Source organism: Epinephelus fuscoguttatus, linkage group LG3 (genome assembly GCF_011397635.1).
Source record: "Epinephelus fuscoguttatus linkage group LG3, E.fuscoguttatus.final_Chr_v1".
In the NCBI taxonomy this organism is placed as follows: Eukaryota; Metazoa; Chordata; class Actinopteri; order Perciformes; family Serranidae; genus Epinephelus; species Epinephelus fuscoguttatus.
Window position 1 is genome coordinate 7,694,643 of NC_064754.1, and position 19,135 is coordinate 7,713,777.

The window sequence follows — 19,135 nt, forward strand, 5'->3', positions numbered from 1 at the left end:
GACAATGTTCAAATCTAGGCTCAAAACAGCTCTATTTCACTGTGCATATGACTGAAAGGATCTTATCTGCACTCCTCTCTTTTAAAGTTCATTTTATAATCATTTATGTTTTTATTTTGTATTGTGATTTTAATGCATTTTCTTGTTCTGTAAAGCACTTTGAATTACTTTGTGTACGAATTGTGCTCTACAAATAAACTTGCCTTGCCTTGCCTAAATGGCAGTCATCCATGAGACACAATGATGAAAAAATGCATGCATGGTGAGGTAAAATGTCAAACGAGATCGAATCGGGGTTGGCTCTTAGTTTCACTTTTGCTGGTGAGTGTGCTTATAAAACAGTAACCAACAATCCTGCATAGTATACCTTTAACGTTGAAGTTTTACGGTACCCAGGGCCCTGAAAGAGCCTCGAATGAAGATGTTTTTACTTCTAAGTAATTAGTGCCATGACTAAATTAAAAGTGGCTCAAAAAATCTGGTGAAAGACCGAACATTGTATAAAAAACATTGGAAGCTCTCTGAGGCCCCTCTCACCCTTAAAGGCACAAAATGGTGTAGTTCACCCCTGCACTAGGCTGGAGCCAAGTGAGTGACTGAGTGTGCTGCTGGAGCACCAAGGAAAAACTAACTTTGTTTAAAACAGTTTTAAAAAAATCAATAAATCAAAAGGTGTGAGAGAGAGAGAGACATGGATCAAGGGAGTAAGGGCAGGGGGCCCACAGAGACTATAGGGCCCAGAATTTGATGCAATGCCTCTGCTCTCTCTACAACATGATGTCAAAGTCTGTGTTATAATGTAATTTTGGAACCTTTGAAGTTGTAACTGATTGCTCAGCCTCCATAAAACAAGTGTTGTGGAAAAACATAACTAAACCATTAACATGATTCATTCAATGTGTGCTGGGATCATGCCATTAATACTGAAACTGGAAAAGCAAAGGCTCGTGAACACAGTTATAGCTGATTATATACACTATGTACAGGGCCATAAATGTTTATACATGCTGAACACACATGCATAAGTCTAAATGCACACCATAAAGAGTGAAATTCAGGATGAAGTCCAGAGTGAACTTTTATTGTCGTTGCACTGAGACAACAAAATGCAGCTTAGTATCTATCCAGAGATTCAACAAGCAGTAAAACAGTACAGAGAAATAAACGGGATAAACAGTGGTATAGGATTTGTCATTCACACTGTGAAGACTTATGGCCCAGCCTCTCTAGTGTGGCCTACATATCAAGTTGCTGTTTGCTCAGTTTATTATCTGGGTTGGTCTGTTTTTGTTGCACGAACAAGGTGAAGCCGAGACTCTACATGTTTCCACAGAACACGCTACTCCCCTTTAAACGTCTGCTGCAATCACGGTCCATCTGTAAATTCGGTGATTCTGATTGTAAATCCTAAATGTTACCATTCTGCTTTTTTGAAAGATGAATTACATTTATATTCAGTTTATTCGAGAAGGGACAGTACAAATTAATAAATACACATGATATTAAAATGCCAGAATGAGCCAAGAGGCTGTTTTTCATTCCATGGCCAAGGTGTTTCAAAAGGCATCCAAAAATACCACAAACAAAAACAAAGCAGGGTGTACAGGTTTTAAAAATGTCCTAAAATACATCAAAGAGAGGAAGGAGAACAAACAAATAAAAAGCGAGAACAGGCCATGCTGTTTAAGGATAGGAAAGGGACAGAATCTTTAAATGCACTAGAAGCAGTAGTGACACATGCACATCTCGAACGGCATTGCCGACAAGCAGGACATAAAATGTAAAAATGGGTTAGTGCTGACATGTATGTAATAGTAGTTCTCTAATGTGAACTGGAATTACAATCCGCTTTCTCCATTTGCATTTATTTGGTTTGCACTTCCATATTCTCCGTTCTGAGAATTCCAAGGTTCGCGATCTGAGAACCAAGCCAAGGTCCTGTGGGACTTCCAGATCCAGACTGACAAACTAGTCTGGGGCCGTTAGTGGCCGTTTTGGTAAGGAACCGGACCCAGGGCAAGTGAGACAGGATCCGGAATTCCATGGATGCGCCTTTCCGTCAAAATAAAAGCACCAAGCTAATAAAAATGCGGTGAAACTTTTTAATTTAAAGAATATAATTTACAAGAAAAGCCCCAAGCCATTAAGTGAATTGATTTTCTTACACCCCTCATCACCCCAAATCGATGGTGTGCCAGAATTTAAAGTTTTACTTTGGTGAACACTTTTACTTTGGTGGATTTGGTGAATTCGGTGAATTCCGCATCCGCTCTCTAGACCGGAACCAGAATCCAGACAAAATTCAGAGAGAATAGAAACCAGGCTCTTCGCCTTATGTGAAGAGGCTGGTGACATTAGGCTACTGACAAACTGGTGATGGCTAACCAACTGGACATCGTGTTAATCGACAAACAGAAGAAGGCAGTTGTGATAGATGTAGCAATCCTGAGCGACCGCAACATCAACAAGAAGGAACACGAGAAACTCGAAAAATACCAAAGGCTGAAGGAGGAGCTAGAAAAGATGTGGGGAGTAAAGGCAACAGTGGTGCCAGTGGTAACCGGAGCACCTCTTGGTGGGGTTGGTGGTATGCCTTCCTCAGGCTCCAGTCCTTTACCAGAGACCTGGGAGTTTGAAGGTTCTGAGTAGTATCTGAGATGTTCCTAGGGCTAAATGTGTCTGGACAGGTACCTCAGATGTACCTGGAATCAGCTGGAGCCACTCTCCCAGTTTGGGGATCACAGCCCTGAGTGCTCCGATTACCACTGGGACCACTTTGGACCTCACCCTCCACATTTGTTCTGATGTTCTGATGCAACTATTGGGACTAACCACCACACATGACGGGCGAAGGGTTTTCTCCACTGCGGCTCCCAACTTCTGGAACTCACTCCCTAAATACATCGCAGACTCCCCCTCGTCTCCACCGTCACGAAATCCCCCAAACACACCTCTTCAAAACTCCTTACAACCTCTAAAATACTGTTCTTATTTCCCTTCTTATGGATGATTTCATTTGTTTTTTCTTTAGTTTTTTTTCTTGTTCTTGTTCTCTGTAAAGCGTCTTTGAGCAGAAAAGTGCCATATAAATCCAATGTAGTATTATTATTATTTTATTTTATTTTTGTTCCTTCAGCCCCTGGTACTTGACAATCTTTTCGTGCTGTTATACATAGGTAGGCTATATATGGTGTCAAAAATCAAATATATGATGTAAAAACACACATTAGTAGTTGCTGTCAAACATAAACAATATTTTGATGTTGTTTACTGACTGTTTGTGATTGAATCCAAACTCACTTTTACACTTTGACAGTTTATTTGGCGTGCCTATACTGTAGTACTCTTTATTCCGTTTGCACTTGAAGGCAGCATGGGTTTTCCGCGAGCCCCACCTCTCTCCTATCCGTCCAGGTGAGAAAACTTTCCCAGCCTTATTTAACCTGTCAGGCGTCACAAAGGTGTCATCAGTCATTCCCACGGGGTGTGAGAGAGTTTCTGAGCTGCAGGAGCCGGAACCGCCGCCGCAGCCATGGCCGAATCCCAGCTCATGTGCATGGAGGACGGCCACATAGGAGTCAAAGTCCCGGAGTCCAAACCGGAGTTCTACTACAGCGAGGAGCAGCGCGCTGCCATCGAGGAGCTGCTGAAGAACGGCGACGGCGCCTTCAAGATGAGACTCAAAGAGGACAACATGAAGGACTTTTTATCGGCCAGAGAAGTCAAACTGTTGCTGAGCACCTTCAGACAGTATGACATGGGGGATGACAGCAGCAGCAAAGCGCCGCCGGCCGGGTCGGAGCCGGCAGCCGGCGGCACGGACGCGGATTCAGGGGTCCATTCTACCTATTGGCCCCAGATGTCGGACACCGAGGTGCCGCCGCTGGACATCGGCTGGCCCAGCGGGGGGTTGTTCAAAGGGGTGACCCGGGTGGCCGTGCACACACACCCGCCCAAAGGAAACGGACCTCACATCAAGGAGGTGGTGAGGCGCCTCATCCAGGAGGCCACTAAGGTGAGGGGACATGAGAGATAAGAGGACATCATTACTGTCATACTGTTCATGTCATTAATATTATTTGTATTATAAAGACGTTATTACAGAGCCTTTGTAAAGGCTTGGTACAGTCCAACTTTTTAACGACCACGTGTTATAATAGGTGATTTATTCATGTCTTTAATTTGAACATGTAAATGACAACAAAAACAGTAGTTGAAAACATATCAGTATCATTAAAAATACATAATAAATTCCATCCCCAAATTCCATCAAATTAAATGTATGAAAAGAAGCAGGAAGAAGTATAAACTTTTCTAATCCTACTCCTTTATTCAGTAATTAAAATGGTCAATAACGCCCTTATAGAAATCCTCAGCTTGTCAGTATGTAAGAGCGACTCATGTACACACCCATGTCTAAATATTTACAATCCCGAACATACAAATTACCACTTTTTACACACCTGTATACACAGATCCTTATTTATCTTATACAAAAAAAAAATTCTTAATACACACACACACACACACACACACACACATGACTTCATAAACCAATTAACTACGAATATATTGAGTCTTCTTTCAATCGTATAATATGCAATAAACTATTCATAACAAAATATAAATTTAGTCACCTACCCATATACATTCATACAAACAAATCTACATACAGATAACTGCATGCCTATCTACATATAAATCAATGTAAACACCTGGTGGGTGTCACAGCCCCTCCTCGTCCCTGTGCCCTGTAATGTGGTTTATGGGAAAATGAAGTTCAATAAAGGCTAGTCTTACTAGCCTGAGTGTCAGACTGAAGCTCCCAGAACCTTCAGTCTGACATCGCCTCCACTGAAGGCGATTTACAAGGGGGAGGGAATTTGATTTTTCCCTAACCAATCAGTAGAGATCAACGACTCAGAATCTGATGTCATTAGTATCCATGCCGCGGGGGTGCCGAAAACAAGCGAGCATTGCCCGTTTAAAATGTCTCCATCGTCGTGCACGCCCAGCTGCATCGCCATTAAATCCAGTTTAGCAGCTTCCTTAATTTGGTCCTCCATTAACGCGAGTAGTGGCGAAATACCTCGATAGCATCATTAATGTGGTCTGTAGGATCTGCAGCGGTCGCCATTAGCATGGCGCTGATTGGCTAATTGCTAGACCGGCGTTCATTGGTCCGTCCATCGTTTGGACGAGATAAATTGCAAATTCATTGCAGTATGCCAGACCAGAGATGCAAGCCTACTCAGTTGAGTGGGCGGCGTCTACGGTCTGGAACCAGGCTATAGTCTTACAGCTACACAACAATACAAAACCAATCTCAGGTATGTGTGAGGCTAACTGGTACAGAGCAAGAATACAGTGTTATAAATGAGGTCAAAAGTATGACGACGACTGAAGTAATGACTCAGCAGCATTTACAGGAAGTTAGGCTTTTATTACCTGCCTGAAATCCTGTAGTTTCCACTGGCCCATTTATGACACACATGCACACCACTGTCAGTATTCCTACAGGTATAACATGGATATGTAGTCAGTGTCTGGGAACATTAAAGGGACAGTTCAGATCTTTTGAAGTGGGGTTGTATGAGGTATTTATTCATAGTCAGAATGTTATTTACAGCAGATGTCAGTTGGTATGCTTTTAATTTGGAGAAGCAGGCTGGATCCCAGCATGGAAGCTAAGCAATGTACTGCTATGGATGGGGCCAGCAAAAAACGTATTTTCGCCACTTACTAAAAGTACCGGCTAAATAAAAAAGAAGGGAAAAAAGCATATTTATTTATTTATCTATATGTATGTGATGGAGAACTGAAGCTTTTATATCACTCCCATCCAAGCCAGACTCCATTGAGAAAAACAGTAGTTTTTTTCTCTGGGCTGTGTGTGACGTCATCTTGTGAGAGCTTTGCTTGTTGCCGGAAGGAAACAGAGGAGCCATGCTGAGCACCGCTCAGAGTGGCGCTGGTTGTCCCGGAGTACAGTTGAGAGTTTTACTGCATCGGTATCACGGCTGCAGATTTACCCAATTTCGAGAATGAAGATGAGCCCTTTTATTACGATGGCCGCCCGTACTTATTTGAGCCCGAGTATACGGACGAGGAGCTCCTACAAATTGAAGAGCAGACGAGGACAGAGAGAGAGGGCCAACGAGCAGACGAGGGTGAAGCAGCGGCTGCACGAACGCGAATCTCTGAGGACTGGTGGTGCTCCTGTGGTTGCTGTGACTCCATGCCCACAGAGGAAGAATGTCTGTGTTGCAACGAGTGGGACCTGTTGCCCAATATTCATGGTCTCGATGTGTCCTGGGATGATACAGAAACTACCAAACACTGTGTAACTACGTTAGAGGATTTCCCCCCTCTGATCAACAGGGCAGTGCTGGATACCTTTTTTCATGTGCCCAAAATAAATTGGAGGCGGCGGCCAAAACCACAGGGACCAAATGGTCAACTATCCATCAAGTAAGTATAACTAATATATCTTTATGCATGTAATACTGATACCTAGAATTGTCTCAGAGACGCACATTTACTGCAAGCAAAGCTCTCACAAGATGACGTCACACACAGCCCAGAGGAAGTGAAGGGTAAGGGAAACGCTTAGTATGCTATTTACAGAGATGAACCGGTCAGTGGTGGAAAAAAGCACTTTTAATGCTCAAACTTATACGGGACGCATTTGCCCCCATATCTACCGTTTTAGCTCGTTGCCGGCTGCATCCACCTCCCTCAATACTGAACCAATTTTAAAACGAGCTGTACCAATGAATCATACGCACACATACACATGGGGAAATAGGGCCCAGGTTGAAAAATACCGAAGTTATCCTTTAACATTGCTGAACGCTGGAGCTGCTGGTCTGTCGCTGCCTAGGTGACTTTGGTGTTTAGTACAGTGAGTTCGGATTCCCCAAAGTTGCACAATAACGCAAACTAACTAACTTATCAAGGCAGCAGTGGACCTGCAGCTCAGGTGGAAAGTGTCTAAAATTACTGTTTTTGTCAATGGAGTCTGGTGGCGTTTACAAGAGATGGGCAACTGAAGCTGTTAATGGCTTCCCCATCAGAAAGTGCTATCTGTGGCAAGGTAAAGCAGTGAAAATACTAAAATGTGTGTAAACAGTACATTCCTTAGCTTCTGTGTTAATACTTCTGTCTGCTTCACCAAACCGACTGTATAATCCCATATCAAAAAATTCAAACTGTCCCTTTAAGATGCTGTTGAGGCAGCAATAATCTGATGTTTGGGTGGAGCGAGAGATGGTACAATGGGTTTTGTTGACACCAAAGTCACCAAATAATGGCAAACAAATAAGGACATTTGAGCAAAGTATACTGTACATCAACTGAACAGGTGGCAAACACAAAATATATTATGTTTTATAATGGTATTTAATGACATGTTCAGCAAATCTGGTGGTCAGTTTCTGTTGCAGTAGGGCCACACTCCATGGCCAAAAGTATGTGGACATGGACGCATTAAATGTGACAAATTAAACCATCAATTTTTCTTCTTTCTGACCAGTGAGCCAAAAATAAAATACAGTAAGTTCACTTTTATAGGCAACTAACACACCAGCAAATGTTCACATTCCAGCTGTAACCAGTGACTTTTTTGGCATGTCCTATAAAACAAAGGGCATATCCTCTTATGCAACTAAATAAAAGGCGGGGTGATTGACTGTGTCAGTGATTAATACCTCCTCACACACAGACTGAGAGCCTGAAGTGGATCTGTGTATTTGAGCTGCCCATTGTAATGTTTACTCATAGACTGCTGGAGCTCCGCTGAGTCATCTGTTCCGCCTGCTCACAGCAACACAGTGACATGCTCTGCTCAGCTCACCCCTGTGCCTCCTAAAAACTGGGTCAAAGAAGACGACAGACGCGTGTGTCAAATACTCACTCAGGCTTTTTATGTCTGTTTGATTTTGATTGGTGTTGTTATGTGACTCATCTATGGATTTCCATTTAATTTTCCATAGAAATCCCCTGTCTTTCTTCTCTCTCTCTCCCTCCCACACCTCTCTTCTTGTGTGCTTACTTTTTCTCACTAATTTTACTCACCTTCCTTCCTTCTTTCTCTTCTTCCTGGTTTTAAAGCTACTAAACCAGAAGCATTACAAGTGGTGAGACAAGATCTCTGTCCCTTGAAAGACTGATTTTCTCCCTGTTTGTATGCTTTTGATTAAAATAGTGATTCACAGTATGAACATTAGTCTGTACACATCCATCTTCCTTCCTGGTTTCTTCCTTCCTTCCTTCCAGTTATTACCTCGTCATGTTGGGCATACAGCAGGTATACGTCAGCTCAGTGTTTTGTTTGCTAGTTCATTTCCTTTTTGTAATATTTTCTTGTATAAACCAGGAAGTATTATCTTTTTTGGGTGTTCCCCAGAGTTATGAGATAAACAAAAAGTTATATAAATACAGTAGGCAGATTCGTTTGATGTGCATCTGTGGAATGTAACAAAGCTACCAGCTTTGTTGTCACTTATCAAGAAAGACAATGAGCTTCTTTAGAGCAATAACAAACACACACATGCTCGAGATAACACATGTTGAGCAACCAGTTATCCTGGCACCAACATAATCATCTTTGCACGCAGATAATAAATCTGTCCTCATTGGTTGTTCTTGTTTTGGTTTCTGATTTGACTCGCACTGAGTCCACTGTCCACACGTCTCCCCACATATCCAACTGCTGGCTCTTAGGAATTCCTTTATTTGGTAAAAGCTTGTTCCTCTGTTGTTACCCCCACAAGTTCTCTCAGCATTTTTCCTCAGTGAGACACTGAGTGGAAACAACAAGCCTTTTTCTGCCCGACAGAGAAACATTTGTTGCAAATTTAAAGAGATACTTTCTTTTTTTCCCAGTGACTTTGCTTTGTATGGGAACAGTGGAACAGTTGAATAACACACATTTCCAAACCTTTATTCTCTGCCTGGACTGAACATGTCCCTGCATGTCTGAGAGGACAACCTCTTCCTTTTTTCCCCCGTAATCTTTTATCCTGCACATCTGTATTCCACAGTATATGATTATTGTATGGACCCAAAATGCAGCTTCTGTCTGAGCACTGTGGCTTTGACTCTTAATTTTACCTATAAAGTTCATAAGACTGAGAACGACACTTTCCATTACCTGTCTGTTCGAAAAACACCTGAGTCTACATACTAAGGCTACTTTAATTTCGCTTTCTGTAACGACTTATCCTATTAGGGGTCACAGGGGGGCTGGAGCCTATCCCAGCTGACATCGGGCAAGAGGCGGGGTACACCCTGGACAGGTTGCCAGACTATCGCAGTGCTGACACATAGAGACAGACAACCATTCATGCTCATATTCACACCTACACCTATTTAGAGTCACCAACTTTAAGTTAAATTTGTATTGTGGGAGTACCCGGAGAAAACCCACACTGACACAGGCAGGACATGCAGACCCAGCACAGTAGGGCTCCCCTACCCCGAGGTCTAATCCCCCACCCTGGGTTCGAACTAGGAACCCTCTTGCTGTGAGGCAATGCTAACCGCTGTTCCACCGTGCAGCCTACTTTCACCTACAGGGCTTAATGCTCAATTCCTGCTATTTTCCCAGATCTGATCATTATGCCTTGACTGTTCACATTCATGTTTGAAGGGACCCATATCTGACAGTAGTTTGAACAGATCGGACTTGAAACACCTCATATGTGACCGATAATGGGTGTGGTTACATGATGGCTTCTCATTCAGAATTAAATAAATCTGACTGAAATCATTCGGAATTAAAGTCTTTCCAGGTAGTTTACATGGGAAATATTCATTCTGAATGAGGGTTTCCACGGGAGATCAATTTAATTGCCTTTATTCGGGTCCGCGCAAGGTTTGGGGCAGGGAAGGTTTCTGATTGGATAGGGGGCGAGGCGGATGTTCCATGTTTACGTTTACCGGAAGAAAACACTGTAGCCCTCGCTCCGGATAACAAGATGCTTGACGACGCCGTTCTTAGTGCCTTTTTCGGGCTTGTTTTGCTTCTATTCTTGAAGCAGCAGGACGACAACAACCTTGTTCGGCTAATGCTTCATCTGTTGAGGAGGAGAAGAGAGGTAGAAGGGCGAAGAAGGGAGATAGAAGACCATGCTGTGACGAATGGAAGCCGGTTAGTGCAACGAGTCCGACTGCTCAATCTCAACCGGTTGCTATGCACGCTATATACATCATCGCAGCAGAAGGGCAAGGAAACGAGCATGCGCAGAAAGACCGGAATGAACTTAAAGAGGAATGAGTGTATACAAGTGCAAGAAATTCTTTTATTCGGAATTAGAAATGGAATATTCCAGCCCCTTACATCGGATTGAATTTTCAATCGCATTGGCCATTTTCATTCCAAATTAGGTGTTTACAAGATCACTTTTAATAGGAATGAACTTTCATTCCGAATGAAAAGGGAATTAAACTGTCCATGTAAACGCACTCAGTGTCACACGTGCGCTGGAACTACAACAAAACAACTTGCTAAACGTCACCTTTGGGGAAACATGAATGATATACCGCTGCAAGCTTCATTTCCCAAATGATCACCATAGTAGGCAGATCCTAAGAGGTCATGCTGCATAATAATATGCTATGTGCTTTTGTTTTGGAGAGTGTGTAGGGTATTTTTGGAGAAATGGTCCTTTGGAGCACTAGGCATTTGTTTTCAGGATAGTAGGCTGTCATACAGATGAACTTTTGGTCCACTGGCTGTATTAGCAGCTGTTGCTGTTAGTTCTGTGGAGAGTCAGAGGTGTAAATGGACTGCACTGTGCTTTATACCGATCAGCCAAAACATTAAAACCACTGACAGGTGAAGTAAATAACATTGATCATCTCGTTACAGTGCAATGTTCTGCTGGGAAACTTGGGGTCCTAGCATGTGGTCGCCACTTGACGTGCACCACCCACCCAAACACCACTGTGGTCCAAGCAAACCCTGTCATGGCAACATTACAACTCAGTGGCAGTAGCCCCCCCCCTCCCCCAGCAGGACAATGCGTCATGCCACACTGCAAAACCTGCTCAGGAATGGCCTGAGGAATGTGACAAAGAGCCTAAGGCCTTGACCTGTAAAGCATTTGGTATAATGCTCCTGTTGTTAAATACACCCAACATTTTTTATATTGTTGGGTGTGATGACCATTGCAGCCTCTAGAGGCTTTTAATGGAGGTCAAGACTTTTTCACTTGACTTTCATCTTGACGTGCATTAAGTTATGGTGCATTATTAACCGAATAAACCCAAATTTATTACATATACAGCACAGCTGGACACTGGTTTTAACCGCTGTATTCCATTATATTGGTCGTCAATAATTTTCAGCATGTGGGTTTTTTTGTGTCATTTTTAAAGGTTACAGTTAAATGCAGGTAAAGTCAGTGTACATCTGTTTGATTTGGCCTACATACAAAACTACTGGCTCATGGGAAGTCCTTTATTTGGTAAAAGCAAAGTGCAGACTTCTGCTAATCCTGACTCTGACAGAGGAGAAAGCAAAAGCTGCATGGGGGCATTTCTAAAGACATTTAAGTTCTAAATTCCTCAGCTGATCTCCTGTTGTTGTCGTAAAGCTTTATCTCTGATCTGTCAGCCTGACAGGAACACAGCAGAGGGGTTTTCTCCACTGGTGCAAAACCAGCAGCTAAGACTCTTCATGTTGCCTTTACTGTGCCCTCAGGGTGAGTGTATCACTGGGTCGCAAAGTGCTTCACTTGGACAGATTAGCTTCACCGGCTGGTTTCTTTGTTAGCTGTCTAATAAGACATTGTGCGCGTCAGCATTTTATTGATTTTTTTTTTCTCGGCCTTAGAGCGGTAACATGGATGAGAAACGGTAGTGAGTCTGAGCTCGGGTTACAATGTGTTTTTTTCTCCTGCCACCATGATAAAAAAAGAAAGGACCAAATGGTGAATAGAATTTTTTTTTTTTGCATTTTTCCATATGTAAATTCACCCTTTTTTTTGATCAGATTCTTTTTCCTGCCTGTGCCTCAAAACAATCCTGTCTCTGATCTTTGCAGGCAGTTCCTTCAGCCTCATGGCTTGGTTTTTGCTCTGATGTGCCTTTCAGTCCTGAGGCTTTATATAGACAGGTGTGTGCCTGTCCAGATCATGGCCAGTCAGTTGAATTTACCACAGGTTTGCCCCAATCAAGGTGTAGAAACATCTGAGAGATGATCAAGAGAAGTGGGAGACACCTGAGCTCAGTTTCAAGCCTTATTGCAAATGGTCTGAATACTTACGTCAGTTTTTCCTTTTGATACATTTGCAAATTTAAAATCCTGTCTTGGCTTTGTTGTTATGGGGTATTGAGTGAAGATTGATGAGGGAAAACAAGAATTAAGACGATTTTAGCATGCGGCTGCCACATAGCAAACTGTGAAGGAGCCTGGATAGTTTCTGAATTCACTGTATAATGAATGTTGGCTTTAAAGGCACAGTTAACCACCAAATCAAAAGCACATATTTTTCCTTTCACTTGAATGAGATGGCATTCGGCTTGTGGAGCTCAACGTGCCAAAAAAATAAAATAAAAATACATTTGAAAAACTCTCTTTCCAAAAATTATGACCTGGTTGCTCAAGATAATCCACAGACCTTGTCGTGAGCAGTTTCTTGAAGGAACTATTTCATTTCTACTGAACTACACCCACAAACTGTATCAGCTTGCAGTCCTCTTCGGCCAAGCTGTAACGTTAGCTTGCTCAGTAGTGCTAGTTGAGCTAGCAGTAGATGCACGTCTCGTTCTGCACGGTGATACAACTGGCAGGTGTAGTTCAGTAGAAAGAAAATACTTCACACATGAAACTGCTCAAAACAAGGTGTGGCGATTATCTTGACTAACCAGGTCATGATTTCTGGAAAGAGACATTGCTGTTTCAAAATGTATTTTTTGGCTCTTTGAGCACCACAAACTGAGTAGCAGATAGGTCCATTACATTTGAGAGAAGGCAGACATCTCTACAGCTGATATCTCCAACACACTGCAGCTCACACCAAAACAATCTAGACTGATGGAAGAAGTAAATGTATATTTATTTTTGGGGTGAACTGTCATTTTAAGATACTGTCAAACTAATCCTTTTCTCATGCAGGTGATAGCGATAGTAATGGATATGCTCACAGACGTCCAGATCCTGCAGGACCTGATGGATGCGGCCTGTCGTCGTGCCGTGCCTGTTTACATCTTGCTGGATAACCAAGGTGTGCCGCACTTCCTGGATATGTGCTCCAGGCTGCAGATTGGCTCACAGCACCTTCGGGTAAAAATGACACTTATACATCAGAGATAAACGTAGCACAGTCATATAGCTAGCATCATGTAGGGCTGACCCCAAAAATTTGAAGCTTCGAAGCTTTGTTCAATGGCACAGGATTCGATTGTGGAAAAGAAAAAAAAAAGAATATTCTGTCTTTTTTTTTCTCTCGTTTTTTTGGGGGACCTTGAACGCAACACTAACCCCATTAGGACAAGTAAAGAAGTCATCTGGTCTGATTGTTGCATGAGTTGCCTAAAAAAGTTTCACAGTAAATCAGAGAACAGGGATAGTATTATTGCCACGGGTTATTCGAAATGGACAAAGGCATTCTTTACTGGTGAGTTAAGGGAGAATAGCTATCATGTAATTAAAAAAGAAAACATCTCCGACAAGGAAATAGAAAGCCTGACGTGCAATGAATGGAGACCTATTATCCTGCTTGAACACAGACGACTAAATTCTTTCAACAATGCGACTCAAAATAATGATAAAATAGATTTTACTGATGTAAAATAATATGCTGATGGTGACATTTTCCACCGGTCCGCTGCGCTCTGAGTCTGGTGTCAGTGACACATGCTGTCACATCTGTCTGCTTGCGCTGCAGTGCGCGCTGAGGGTTTTAATTTTTAGTGTTAAATCAAAACTTAAACACTACTTATCAGCAACCAGAAGTGTTTTTTCTTTTGTGAATATTTTTATCTTAATTCTATGGTTGCAAGAAACTACCTTTTCGGCATAATTTTTAAGTTATTAACTTTTTTTGACTTTTTTTTCGCTCCCACCCTCATCGTCGAAGGCTTCAATTTAAAATCGTTCTGAGCTTTGAAGCTTCAATTTTCCAATATGAAGTCGAAGGTCAGCCCTAGCATCATGTAATCAAATGTTGCTTGGGTTCTAATGGATTTTTTAAATGATAATTGTTTGGTTTAATACATTAACCAAGGGCTCCTGGAAAAGCAGTATCAAAACTATTTGGATTATCATCTGGAAATTACGTAAATTAAGATGAATTGGACTCATGTCCCAACCTGTTGATAAATCGATGTAATCAATCAATGAAAAGTGTGTACAAGGGATAAACGGCAGAGAGTTGTGGGAGCCAAACAAGTGATACATTCAAATTCTAAAGAGGACTAGCAAAATATTAACCGCAACACTGAAATCATCACATTTCTTGAAATATTTTAATTAAACATTGTAGAAATTTGTCATTTTTGTGATACATCCAGAGATTCTTCTACATCATTAATTTACTTTTTGCATTTACAGTGTTAGACAACTAGTAGTACCAGTCAGCCATTGACAGGTTTAGGTGCACTGAACATTTTTCGGGAAAGAACCTTGACAATTGTCATATTTAAAAGTTCAAATTATCTAGTTTGCAACTTTGACACAGTGACAAACTGTTGGTATTACTGGCTGTGTTGTTTTCCTGACTGTGACCCTTTGTGGCTGCAGAAAATCCGAACCAGAATACTTGAGGGAATTGGCTTCAGTTTGTCCTTCGGCAGACTGCCTGGTGCGCTCTGTAATAAGTACATGCTGGTGGACGGTGACAAAGTCATGTTTGGCTCATACAGGTGAGGTCTGAGTGTGTGTAATTTTACCATCTTGTACTGCACTTGTCCATCACTTTTGAATAGAATGTGTCTTTGTGTAACGTGTTGTTAATTCCTTAAGTGTATTAATGGAGCTCTATACGTTATTCAGAGCATTAATATAGCAGCAAACAAGTATTTGCTTTGTAAAGATATAGTGGAGAATGAAGTCATGCTACCTCTGTCAGAGTTTCAATGTTCTCTGTTGTGGTAGGCAGTCTGACCCTGTGTGTGCGTCCCACTGGCTAGCTAATTGCAGACATTCACTGCACTCGTACAAAGTTACTGCTGGTGTCGGGACAGCATTGTCACAGAAGCGTAGCACCCATCCTCCAGTTTTCCACCCGGTTAACACCATCAACTCTGTTAGCACTGGTGCCTTTGTTAGCACTGTTCACGTCGTTTGGACCGTTGGCTGCTAGCCACCGGCTCAGCCACCTCCGTGTTAAGAGCAGTATGCAGACAATATCTGAATCATAGATATGTTCTTAACATCATATAGAGCTCCTTCAAATGCACAGTAATTTAAGAGTTTAATTAAATGTTATCTCCGATTTAAAAATGTCCAACTTCAGTGACTTTGAGTGTGAACATGGAAAGATGTTGATTATGTGCAGCTTTGGCTGATAAGAATGTCAAAAGTATTTGGTCATATACCACAGTGTTGGACAAATTAAAATGTTTGATGGCACTATTTTAAATGTCAGGGGATGACCAAAGTTAGTTAAACTCTTCCTGAGAGCGACATGAAGGTCTGTACCAAATGTCACGGCGTGTCATGTCCTTCCAATAGTCGTTGAGATATTTACTTAAAACGGCCAATGTCAACCTGCTAGTGGTGCAAAATGAACAATAAGGGGATCCCCAAAGTCATTAGGATTCATGCTTTGAGGATCATGAATGTCTATACTACAACACATGATAATCCATCCAGTTGTTGTTGAGATATTCCAAGGGACCAACGTGATACAGCTAAATACAGTGATAGACACTATTCAAGCAGTAAACATAAAAGCAATGGTCAAAGCTACGAAACTTAGTTGTAATAAACTGGAATTATCCTTTAATGCTCTATGCTTGAAACTAATGGTCAGTGGTTGTATAATTGTCTCTGTCCCAGTTTCGCCTGGTGTGCGTCTCGTATGGACCGGAACATGATCACCGTGATGACGGGGCAGGTGGTTGACTTCTTTGACCAGGACTTCCGTGAGCTTTACGCCATCTCTGAGAAGCTAAACCTCTACAAGGAGTTCCACGTCAGCCCACCTGCTGCCAACACAGCAATACGCTCCAAAGTGGGCTCCATACGCCCACCTCTACCGGCAACAACTTCCCGCTTCCAGGTTAGCTTAGGGGATTCGCGGAAAGTTAACATCGAGATACCTGCACACAAATTCTACAACCCGAAATACTCACTGGTATTTGGGGACATCCCACGTCCTCCAGGGTCTCTGCAGGAGCGCGGACCCAAGAGAGGGTCAGCTCTGGCTGAGCTTCCTGAGGAAATGGACCCAGGAAGGCCACAAGTGGCCAGCAGTGAGAGGGTGGAACGGCTGAGTCCGGTGTCCTCAGAACCCCTGAGTGACAGCTTCCAGAGGCCAAACGGACTCGAGCAGGACAAGAAGGGGCGACTCACATGGAGGCAGAAATTCTCTAGAGCGAAAAAGCCCAGTAAGCCTTCGGACAGCAACCAGGCTGGCAGTGCTTGTCCTTCACCCACAGAAACCAATAGGACGGATGAGAACGAGGACAACTTTGAGGTGATCGTGAAATCTCCATCCAAATGGAAGGGTAAAAAGCCAGCTAAAGTGGGCAACAGGACAGACTCTGAGCAAACCATCAGCACTGTACAGGACGATGACAGTAAGTCTGGAATAAAGTGGATAATAATGACTGAATACAGAATAAACAAATAACTTAATCCAGTGGTTCAAAACGTGGTAAATCTGAGGGGTCACGAGACAGTTTTTGATGAATTGAAGTCATAGGGGCCCGTGTTTACCAACAGCAAAACTAAATCAAAGCATCATTTTAAAAACTCTCACACAACTCAAGCTGTATAACCCAAGGCATAAGCAGCGCAGGCTCACTACTCATCCATGCGTAAGACTGTTTATGTGGAAGTGTTTTATATCGTAAGGTTTTAGCAAAACCGCACGTGGAGAATACTAACCATATGACTAAATAATTGAGAAGTAGATTATACTGCAAGATCTGTGTGAGTGTGTCTTAAACGGATGTTTCGATACAGTTTTGCTGTTGCTAAATGCGGCTCCCAACGACTTGAATTCATCTAGAATAGTGGTTCCCAACTGGTGGTCCAAAGTGGGTCACAGGTCCATTCTGAATGGACCGCAAGTATCTCACAAACATATCAAGTTTGTAAAAAAAAACACAACACACTTTATTTTAGGTAGTGACTATCTAGCACAGAGCATTTACTTTGAAGTGCCATTTCCTGCTGTAGAGTGACTACTGGACAGCAACTTGACAGACACAGCAAATTAGCTCAATGATATGGCCGAATATAGGTTTGACACTGAATATATCAAACTGTTAGTCTGGAAATCCAGACCCAAATCTAGAAAGATTTAGGGTCTGGCTATGAGTAATGCAAATGGCCCAACTCGAGGGGCGGCACCAAGCATGCATTTGTAAATATCATGGCACGCAATTGGATAACACTACAACCAATCAGAACAATACATGGGGTGACGTATCCAGAGTGCTGCCAGCGGAGCTAACTGGTAGATTAGACTCTTGCCGTATCCGGTCGGCAAAACAGCAAAAACGTCTTTCTTGCAAAGGAAAGACTCGAGCGCTGTCTTCTGTTCCTCTTTTAGAGAAAAAGCCAAGTCTAACTTGTTCATTGTAGCAGCCAAAGCCGTTTCAAACAACTGGTGTTCATCCGTAGCCATCTTGCACTGTTTACTGACTGATTCCGGACTTCGTCGTCGCAGCGCTGTCGCCATCTGTTTAGCTCGCCTCTGGCCCGCCTATATCAGATACACCGATGTGATTGGTGCAGCTCGGCTCCAACGGCATGGGTAATGAGCATCATTACTGATTGCCAGAGTGACTCGCTGAGCAAATTCAAATTGTGCTCTCGCGAGAACTCTGGATTTCCAGGGTATCAAACTGTGTGGACCTTGAACTAATGACTAAGGAGAAATCTGGACCCTGTGGCTGGACCGGTTGGGAACCACTGATCTAGAAAAATCTCAGTTTTTGGAGTCTTAGTCACATATATGCTGTAAAATAAAGTGGTAACATGTTTACAGATGTTATCCTCTATGGATAGACTCTACATAATAATCTCTTTGGCCTCATTAATCTCTTCTTTTCTTACAGGTGTTAAGAGTCGACGTCGAGGGAAACAGGCATGTAAAGTGTCCTGAGATGATCCAGTCAGTCTCTGTCCACAGAATGGATTCCATTCGGAAAATGGATTCCAAATTGACTCCCTCGACACTAATGTTACTTTTAGTTGTACATTATTGTAAATATTTTATCCAGTGCCTTCAAAAAGGACCAAATGAACTATCAGTGCCTCAAGAGCTGCATGTTCATTTGGTCCTTTTTGAAGGCATTGATTCAGCATTTAAAATGCTGAATCAGTAATCAACATGCTAGGTGATAGCTGTTGCTCTTGTCGGGTGCAGAAAGGTTTAATGAGATATTCGCCGGTGATCATTGCAACTTGATTTCTTCTGGACGTTTTTTGGCTATGTGGATACACGGCTAAGTGATTGTCTGGAGGACATTGAATGTAAAGTTGGTGAAATGCACTTTTAGTAGACTAAACATGAAATAAGTCGACTTAATTTTGCACACATAGACAGTGCTCAGGTACAAGAGAATTTAAAGGACGCATTTTTCTGAAGTTACACATTTATACACCCCTGCAGACATCCAAATGGTGAACCTCAGCTGCCCTTTCAAAACAAGAGTTCAGACCTGCAGGGTAGTGATCGAAGTAGGGAAGACGCCCTCTGACAAAACTAAAGCACAACCTTGTAAGGCCTTGTCTGATCTCTCTGTTTGACTCTCCCATCAATTAAAACTGAACCAAAAGAAAGTTTTACGATTATCTCCCTGTTTCACCCTTGGTGGTGAGGTATTGTAGGCCTTTCTATGTATACAGTACTGTACTACCTTCTTACTTTGTTGCAGTTGTCCTTTGCCAGTTTTTAAAGTTGTGATATATCTTCGTAAGTGTGTTCAATAAATTGTTTCCGACAACGAA

The 19,135-nt window shown here is 42.4% G+C and overlaps 1 protein-coding gene across 1 annotated transcript; it reads left to right on the forward strand.

Moving 5' to 3' along the window:
* The first annotated feature begins 3,400 nt into the window (after positions 1–3,400).
* Positions 3,401–19,135, forward strand: fam83fb (family with sequence similarity 83 member Fb). The gene is made up of 5 exons (XM_049570948.1): positions 3,401–4,015; positions 13,124–13,291; positions 14,750–14,871; positions 16,010–16,752; positions 18,241–19,135. Exons 1-5 carry the CDS (start codon positions 3,533–3,535, stop codon positions 18,285–18,287), a joined length of 1,563 nt encoding a protein of 520 aa, XP_049426905.1. The 5' UTR covers positions 3,401–3,532; the 3' UTR covers positions 18,288–19,135.